Source organism: Ceratotherium simum, chromosome 33 (genome assembly GCF_057802395.1).
Source record: "Ceratotherium simum simum isolate JZ-2026a chromosome 33, ASM5780239v1, whole genome shotgun sequence".
Lineage (NCBI taxonomy): Eukaryota > Metazoa > Chordata > Mammalia > Perissodactyla > Rhinocerotidae > Ceratotherium > Ceratotherium simum.
In genome coordinates, this window is record NC_141932.1 from 13,867,148 (window position 1) to 13,876,427 (window position 9,280).

The 9,280-nt window shown below is 41.6% G+C and overlaps 1 protein-coding gene across 1 annotated transcript; it reads left to right on the plus strand.

Annotated features, from left to right (window-relative positions):
• Window positions 1-575: 575 nt before the first annotated feature.
• Window positions 576-7,543, plus strand: LOC147912831 (binder of sperm protein homolog 2-like). Its single transcript, XM_087422277.1, has 4 exons — window positions 576-702; window positions 4,204-4,236; window positions 6,843-6,983; window positions 7,230-7,543. Exons 1-4 carry the CDS (start codon window positions 645-647, stop codon window positions 7,379-7,381), a joined length of 384 nt encoding a protein of 127 aa, XP_087278403.1. The 5' UTR covers window positions 576-644; the 3' UTR covers window positions 7,382-7,543.
• The last annotated feature ends 1,737 nt before the right edge of the window (window positions 7,544-9,280 follow it).

The window sequence follows — 9,280 nt, forward strand, 5'->3', positions numbered from 1 at the left end:
CTCTTGCGTCTTCCACTGTCCCCAGATCCCTCCAGAGATGGTGGATGGGAAAGGAATTCTAAAGTGGACCAAGGCCACACATAGGAACTGGGATTAGATCTGTCCTTTCCAGGTGCTGGCTGACCAGAGGCACAATGCTTCACCTTTCTGAGCTTTACTTACCCAGGAGTCTAAAACTGGCTTTGCCTTTCTTGCTGGACTTTCATTTAAAAAAGAATAATCAAGGGAGTAAATTATATGAATAGATATGAAAATATTAAGCAAGTTCTAGAGCAGTGGTTCTCGAACTTGAGTGAACATCAGACTCCCCTGGAGGGCTTGCTACAACACAGGTGGCTGGTCCATCCCCAGAGTTTCAGCAGGCCTGGTGTGGGGCCTAAGGATTTGCATTTCTAACAAGTTTGCAGGTGCGGATGATGGAGCTGGGCCAGGGACCACACTTTCAGAATGCTGTAATAGAGCATTCTAAGATGGATGTCCTTAATTTTTCTGTGCGCTCTGAGATGTAGAGCACGGGAGAAAATGCTAAGGAGTGAGTCTGTGTGCTATGAGAGCAGCTTGAGGAGGAGGGGCGGAAATTGGAGAGTATAAAATCAGAGGCAACGTTTGCTACGCTGCAGGTCATCTGCAGGTAACTGGAGGCAATGAAAAATCTGGCAAGCTGGGTGCCCCTGGTGCTCTGTGTGTATGGGCTGAAAGCAGGTGAGCTCGCAAGGTGGGTGAGAGAGTGGTGAAGGAGTGGACAGAGGAGGAAGAGGAGACCTAGGAGGCAGTGGTTTTGGGAGAGACAGGCAGGAAACAGATTCTATCCATTGTCCATAATATCTTTCAAACACAGCATAATGGTTGGTGCAGAATAGAGGATTTGGAGAGTCCTGGCTTCAAAACCTACTTCTTCCTCTCACTGGTTGGGTGATCATGGGCAAGTAACTGCCTCTCTTTACGCCTCAGCCTTCTCATCTAGAGAATGGTAATAATAATCTTTAAGAAAGAGAAAGCTTGGAAATCCTGCCATATGCAACAACATGGATGAACCTTGGGGAAATTATTCCCAGTGAAGTAAGCCAGTCACAGAAGGACAAATACCACGTGATTCCACCCATATGAAGTATCTAAAGTAGTCAAACTCGTAGAAACAGAGTGTAGAATAGTGGTTGCCAAGGGCTGGGGGGAGGGGAAATGGGCAGTTGTGTTCAGTGGGCATAAAGTTTCAGTCATGCAAGATGAATACGTGGTAGGGACCTGCTGTACAACATAGTGCCTGTGGTTAGCAGTACCGTATCGTGCACTTAAAAATTTGTTAAGAAGGTAGATCTCATGTAAAGTATTCTTACCACAAAAAAAAAAAAAAAGAAAGAAAAGAAAGAGGAAGCTTATTATGTATTGTTTTGGAAAGTTCTCCAAGATCTTTTGTTAAGGGAGCAAGGTTAAAATAAACAGTATGGAGGTTATGCTATCCTTTGTGTAAAAAAAGGAGTAAAACATTATTAATACATGCACTCGAATATTCATCAACTATCTCTGCAGGTTTCACAAGAATTACAACATCGGTTACCTTTGGGGAGGGGAACGGGGGGCTGGGAAGACTTTTATCAGTTCCCTTTTATAACTTGTTTGAAGTGTGAACTGTATGAATTGCCTGCCAGAAAACAAATAAATTCAATAGGGAACAAGTGATCTCTATCTCTCATAGCTGTTGTAAGGATTAAAATAGAAAAGATAGGAAAAGCCCTTGGAGATTTCACTGCCCTCCATTCAGCCCAAGCCCACCAGGATCTCACACAGGAGTTGAACAAATTGGTTTTATCACTAAAATCAGCCAGGAAGACCACACACCCTGGGGTACCATGGGGCACCTTGGGGTTCTAAACAACAGGGTGTTAGAACCTATTCTAGGGTTTGGGTTCTGGTTGGGAGATTTTAGGGGGGCTAGGTTGAGGAAGCTGGAGTTCACTCATTTGAATACTGTCAGAAATTGGGGGCAACTCTATGCCTGGGTATCTCAATAAATCTTCTTTATAGGAAGGCTAACTAGAAGGACGAGGAAGATGTAATCAGTAAAGAAGCAGCAGTCACTCATTTCAGCCAAGGGGGAGGAGGTGTTTGGTAATTTGTGGCCCAGGGAACTTGTTTTTGCCTGTGCTTGCACAAAATGCTGGAGTGGTCTTGCCTTATCACTTTCTCATGGTCTCAGAGTAACCTTGTCTGAGGTCGTTATTTCTACGACATTGTTTATGTCAGTAGGAGAATGACATGGCTAGCCGTGAGTGCCAGGACGTGGGGTGTGGGGGGCTGCCTTTTGTTTTCTCTTTCTCAGAATACACTGGGCACACTGTAAGTCCTCCACTGAAGGTCATGGTGGTGTTTCTTCATCATCATTACCTAGAGATGGAGGAGAAGGATCAAATAGTAACAACGGTAATGTCTGGCCAGAGGTACAATACGATAATAACATAAATCTCAGTGACAGAGGATCTGTAAGAATTTGGCCGTGTTCAGCGATATTAGTAGATGAAATGGCCAAGGACCATTTCTGGGGGCACCAGGGTCTGAAAGAAATAGGTTATTCCCGGAACCAGACAGAGTTGGATGTGAGTCCAGGCTGCACTCATTTTTGACTATGTGGACAAGGTTTAAGTGCAAGTATCTTTCTGCTCTTTTGTCTGTAAAATAAAGAGAAGGCTGTGGGGATTCAAGACAGTAGAGATGAAAGGTTGTAAAGATTAGCTACTGTGACTGGACAAAGCAGAAACTTCAGCCAGTGACTGCTAGCCTTTATAATGAAATATAAGTACCCATGGTTTTATCCTAAAATGACCCTACCCTGCACATGGAGGAGGTTCAGCGTTGCGGCAGCATCTCCTGAAAGAGTTTTGAGGCCAGAAACAGTGCCCCCAGCGGCAGGATTATTTTGGAGGCTCAACTTCTGGAGCCAGAATACCTGAACTACTTAGTTCTGTGGCTTTGAACAAGTGGTTTCCCTCTCTAAAGCCTCCATCTCTGTACCTACAAAATGGAGATCATCATTAATAATATATAACCTATAAATATAATATATAACAATACCAACCTTACAGGGGTGTTGCAAGCATCAGTTTCTGTGAGATAATTAGAATAAGGTGCTAAGTACAGAGGCAGGCGCCTGTATAATAAATTATATATAAAATATATAAGATATGTAAAATAATAATTTATGTAACCATGACTTCAAAAACTTTGACATCTTGTTAGCTTTCTGAAGAGCAGGACTGCTCTCAGCTAACACGGATGCACAGTCACCACACAGTAGCCCCTGAGTTAGAGTCTCATGTGAACCTATGAATTAGCATCGTTATATCAAAGATAAAGAAAGGGAGGCAACTGGGTTAAGTCACTTGCACGAGTAGATGACAATTCCAAGGTAATATCTATACTGTGTTCAGAACCCAGTCTCCGAAGTCAGACTTCTTGAGTTTGAGCCTGGTTCCCACGCATCAGTGACATAGCTGCCAATCACTCTCTGTTGCCTTTTTGCTGGTATGTAAACCTTTGGGGGACAGGGAGGAGAAGAGAGTTCTACATGATAATTTCTCCTTCACAGGGCTATTGTGAAGATCAGCTGAGGACAATGACTGGAATATAAGAATGGCCAATTAGACATTAGCTAATTGTTGGGTTAACAGGTCTTTGCATTTCCTTTCTAGTCTTTAACCAGGTCTAACCTGGCTTTGATGGTGGTGGTGCTACCGAGACACTTACTCCCTGAAACAGGCTCAGGAATGACAAAAGAGCAAAATTTTCTAAGCAGAACAAAACAGAATCACCAAGGATACTGGGGGTATTCAGCCTCTAGCACTGAAGAAAAGGTTTTCCTGAAATGTTGATGTATAGGAAAAAGCTAAAATGTTCCCTCCAACCTTCAGACTTGTGGAATTTCAGCCAGTGAGTGGACACTGAGCGACACTGGATGGGATAGATTTACTCAAAGAGAGACCCTTGGCATGGTTGGAGCTCATACGTGAATTAATGGGCTTTCTTGGGTAGATGTGAGACTCTTCCAATTGGAAGTGATCATAAGTCACCCAAAATGGGATAGTGTAGGGTTTCCCGAAGCAAGAAAGTAGTTGGCTATATGAACGTCAAGGTACTTTTAACAGCCATTAATCTAGGAATGGAATATTTTAGGAAGTAGTCTAAATTTTACTCATTTTTTTTCTCTTTCAGAATTGATTTCCCATTTACACCCTCCGGTTCCAGGTGGGGAAATGTCTCTTCATTTGTTTGCATCTCAAATGTTAGCCCCAACTCATGAAACAATATTATATTCCTGAAAGTTCCTTGCATTTTTCTGACATTTTATTCTTTCCTTTGCTATCTTTCTGGCACAAAAGGCCCCCATGATCATGGCAGCCAAATCATATATTTGAAGATCCAGTTCAGTGAGCTTTCCAAGAGTTTCTCTCCTGCCCCTCCAGAAAAGTATTCTCTTCTCCATTGGGACTAACACTAGCAATTGTGGGTTTTCTTGTTTGTTAGTTACTTTTAACAGCCTTATATGGAGAAGTATAATCTACATACCATAAAATTCTCCCATTTAAAATATACCACTTGATGATTTTTAGTAAATTTACAGAGTGGTGTAGACATCACCACAATCCAATTCTAGAACATTTCCATCACCCCAAGAAGATCCCTTGTACCCATTTGCCATCACCCCCCAATTCCCATCCCCAGGCACAGGCAACAACTAGTCTACGTTCTGTCTCTAGTGGTTGGTCTTTTCTGGACTTTTCGTACAAACCGAATCATACATGTGATATTTTGCATCTGTTTTTTAAGTTAAAAAGTTAATCATGGAACTCATTAGGGCTCACTGTAGATAACTTTGCCTCGGTGTCTCAATTCTTGGAAGAGCTGAACCATAACCACATGTAGACAGCTGGTACTCAGTTTTAACCTATAGCTCTCCTGAAATTGGGAGTTTCAAGAGAGACATAAAGATGTGGGAACACTTTGTGTGGATAGTCAAGCCAGTGAAAGAGAGACTTTGGTTACCAAAATGTTGATTGTTTTTTAAACTATTTTAATCAGCAATTATTTATTTGGGGTTGAAACAACATAGCTTGGAGTACATAGTGGGAAAACGTGGCCCATCAGCCCTTTTGGTTTTGGGCTCAGAAGCAAGCTATTTTCAGAGCAGTGAATAGCAAAGTTTCTCTGTGTACAGAAATCACGTGCTCAGGACCAAAGCTGACCTTATGGGGGAGCCTAATGACAGTACCCAGTTCATTGGAATGAGGTAAAGATATCATTAGGTGTTAGTGTCTGTAAATTGTGCACAATATGTCCAGCACAGAGTAAGCTATATAAGAGCTTATTATATAAATAATAACTAATTAATAAACAATGAACATAGTCATAACTAATGCCAAGACACAAAAACTGTCAAATAATAATTTAAAATATTAAATCATAAAATATTATAATAACACAGTTAAATCATAAAATAATAAAAATGCTAACATAATTGTTAAAAAATAAGAACATTATTATTAAATAATAAATATTAATAATGTATATCAATAAATAATGAATAATCGCTAAATAGTAAAAATAAATGAATCTCGTGTCCAAATTATTTCAGGCTTATGAAGGGGCAACCAATATTTATTAAGTTTCCATTATGTACCAGTCTCTATCAGTTGCCACCATGGGTCTAGCATTAAACAGGATACATGTGGTCATTTCTGACAAATGAGACAGACTCTGAACAAATCATTACATGTTAAATAAATACAAGAAAAGGGAATTTGTAAGGAAGTTCAGGACAAGTGGATCTAGTGTAGTCTGGACGTTCAAGACAGTTCCACGGAGATTCACATTTAGGCTGAACTTAAGAAGAGGGTAAACAGGCCAAGGGGTGTGGCATTCCCACTAAGTGCAGAAGATCACATCTGTAAATCCCCAAGGCGAGAAAGATGCTGGAACACTCAAGACACCTTACAAGGCTTGAGCAGAGAGAGCACAAGGAAGGGTGGTCCAAGGTGAGGCTGGAGGTGTATTTGGGAACCAGGTCAGGTAACGTATCATAAGCCATTTACATGCTATTTCTTATCCTAAAAGCAATGGGATATTAACAGGTTAGTGGTAGGGTCGGGTTAGTATTTAAGAATGAAAGTTCTCAGGGCAAGCTTGGTGGTGGCATAGTGGTTAAGTTTGCATGCTCCGCTTTGGCGGCCTGGGGTTCACAGGTTCAGATCCGGGGGCGGGGGGTGGGGTGAGCGATGCACTGCTTGTCAAGCCATGCTGTGGCGGCATCCCATACAAAGTAGAGGAAGATGGGCATGGATGTTAGCCAAGGGCCAATCTTCCTCGGCAAAAACAGACGGGACAAATAGGTTGGAACCTTCCAGAAAAAATTATTGCCATAGTCAAGGCAAGACACGATGCTGGAGGGTAACAAAGAGTGTGTAGGGAAGTGGATAGCTTTGAGAGATAACTTAGGGACTAACTTTGGCAGGCTAAGAAAATTATTTTTCTAGGAGAGAGGGAGAAAGGAGACTATAAGAAAGACTCCAGAATTAAGACTCGGCTTCAGAGATCGAGTGTACAGTCGCTAGAGGACTTACATGAAAAAGAAGCCAGCAACTCCAGTCTGTTTGCAGCTCTGGGTTGAAATAAGGCTTCTTTTGATATACTGTTGTATTTTGTGCCATGCACAGGGAAGGCAGTTAGCGAGACCAGCCACATGTGGATGTGGGGGAAGTAGGTGAAGAAGCATGACATTGATAATTACGATGGACATGAGAAAGTCAATTCCCTTTGTAAGCTTGCCCCATATTCAGCAATTTGTTTTTTTCCAGAGTTGGTTTCCAGTTCTTGCGTCTTTCCATTTATGTATGGTGACGTAATCCACTACAACTGTATCTCCACCCACAGCGATTATGACTGGTGTTCTCTTGATAGGAAATTCCAAGGCAGGTGGAGGTACTGCACAGGGCAAGGTGAGCATTCCCATGATGGGCTGTCTTGGGTGCCTAGGGTCCAAGAAGCAATTTATAGCAGCTGGCTACATGATTTTTGGGGTCAGATAAACCTGAGTCCAAATCTTGACTTTTCTACGTGTTTTAACTACCGCTTGGAAAACAGTTTGGTATAATAGAAAAAGCACGTGCTGTTAGTTTAGCAATGGTTAATTGTAAGACCTTCTATGTTCATATTTCTCCTTCGGCTCCTCCCTTTCTCTGCAGATCCCCCCGTGTGTATCTTCCCTTTCTCCTTCAGAAATAAACTCTTTCGCAAATGCACCAAGGAAGGCTATATTTTGAATCGGAGTTGGTGTTCTTTGACAAACGATTATGACAAAGATAGAAAATGGAAGCAATGCTCTCCTCACGAGTAAGTTGACTGGCGAAGAATGGAGTGGGGGTCTTATAGATCTCTTAAAGTGGGGACCTCTGGTTTAATGGAAAGGGAAGCTTGGGGTTTGGATTATCGACTGATGGCTTAGGTCAGGGGTCAGCAAACGTTTCCTGTAAAGGGCCCAATAGTGAGTATTTTAGGCTTTGCAAGCTATATGGTCTCTTATATACTCAACTCTTCCTTGTAGCACAAAAACAGCCACAGGCATTTAAAAAAAAAACACCAAATGCATGTGGCTGTGTTCCAATAAAACTTTATTTATAGACCCTGAAATTTGAATCTAATATAATTTAATTTTAATTAATAATAATTTGATATAATTTCCAGGTGTTACAAAATATTAGTCACCTTTCGGATTTTGGTTTTTGTCAACCATTTAAAAAGGAAGAAACCGTTAGATACAAAAAAAGATGGTAGGTTGGATTTGGCTTCTGGACTCTGGTTTCCTGGCCCTTGGTTTGGGTGGATGGTTTTCCTTGACCCCCATTGGATGAAGAAATGAGATTAGTTTCCACTGAAAAGATGTGGGAAGGAGAAAAGCATAGTCAACAGACATTGGAGAGTTCACCCATCTCTATGCTCAAATTGTAGTGAGGATTTTATTGAGTGTGCAATAGTGTCTCATATAACCTTCACAATGACCTTGGAAAGGGATTATAAGTGTCGTTATGCCCATAGAGAAATGAGGAGAATAAGACTTGGGAGGTTAGGCCATGCCCGAACCCAGTGTCAAATCCCATCATCTTAATGAAGCTTCCTGCAGAGACCACTCACTAACCGCTTCCATCACATGAGCCCTGACTATAGGCTCTATTATTAGCTTTCCACTCATTATCTATCTTCCCAACAAAACTGCCATTTTATGGATGTGAAAATGGACATTGAGATCCTGGTTGTCTAAGCCAATCAGCTAGTAAGAAATGAAGCCCCAAACCTAGCCCAGACTTTGTAGTGGCTAAAGTCGGTATTCATTTCTACCCCATGGCTCTATGCATTTGTCAAAACTCATAAAACCATTAATTTGGAAATGCTTTTGGGGTCATTGCCCACAACATCAGTGATGCATAAAGACCCATGTGGAGCATTTCATTTGAATCTAGGCTGAGTAAATTGCTTTTTCCCTATCCACATTGTAACTCTTTCTTGTTGGGCTTCCAGAAGAGTCACAGCCGTATTTGCGACCCAGACATAGCAATTGTGTTGTTTTATACATGCAAGGGGGCCCATTTTTTCCCCTAACTGACCTTTATGATCCTTGAACCTTCTGTGGAGCTCAACCAGTAGTTATTAATTCCTAAGTTGATCTGCAGATTGATTCTTGGTGAAACACCGGGAAGGATATGTGGTTTCCACACTTGGCTTTCAATTGCCTGTTACTCACCTACAGCTTTTTATTACCTTATAATAGGGTATCAGTGATGCTTAGCTATAGTCATCCAATCCGTTGTTTGTATAGTTACTGTTTCTGAGACCTCTCAATTTCCTGAAACACTGAACTAGCTAGTGTATGCCCCTTCCCTGGGATACCATCCCAATTCAATTCTAGTGCGAGTTTTTTCTTTTTCTTTTTTTTTTTATTGCAGTAACATTGGTTTATAACATTGCAAAAATTTCAGGTGTACATCATTGTACTTCTATTTCTGCATGGACTACATCATGTTCACCACCAAAATACTAATTACAACCCATCACCACACACATGTACCGAATTATCCCTTTCACCCTCCACCCTCCCCCCTTCCCCTCTGGTAACCACCAATCCAATCTCTGTGTTTTAACAATTGGACCACCACCTTGCACCAGGGGCTGTGTGTTCTTTACCTACTACCAGTGGTCCGTCGTCCTTTCCATCACAGGTAGGGAGTGATCCAGCTCCAAA

Bases quoted from the DNA above. Each gene is read 5' to 3' on its own strand.
- LOC147912831 (XM_087422277.1), top strand. From the start codon at position 645: ATGAAAAATCTGGCAAGCTGGGTGCCCCTGGTGCTCTGTGTGTATGGG. The intron at 703-4,203 runs GTGAGCTCGCAA...TTTCTCTTTCAG, and splicing joins TGTGTATGGGCTGAAAGCAG to AATTGATTTCCCATTTACAC. The intron at 4,237-6,842 runs GTGGGGAAATGT...GTTTTTTTCCAG, and splicing joins TTTACACCCTCCGGTTCCAG to AGTTGGTTTCCAGTTCTTGC.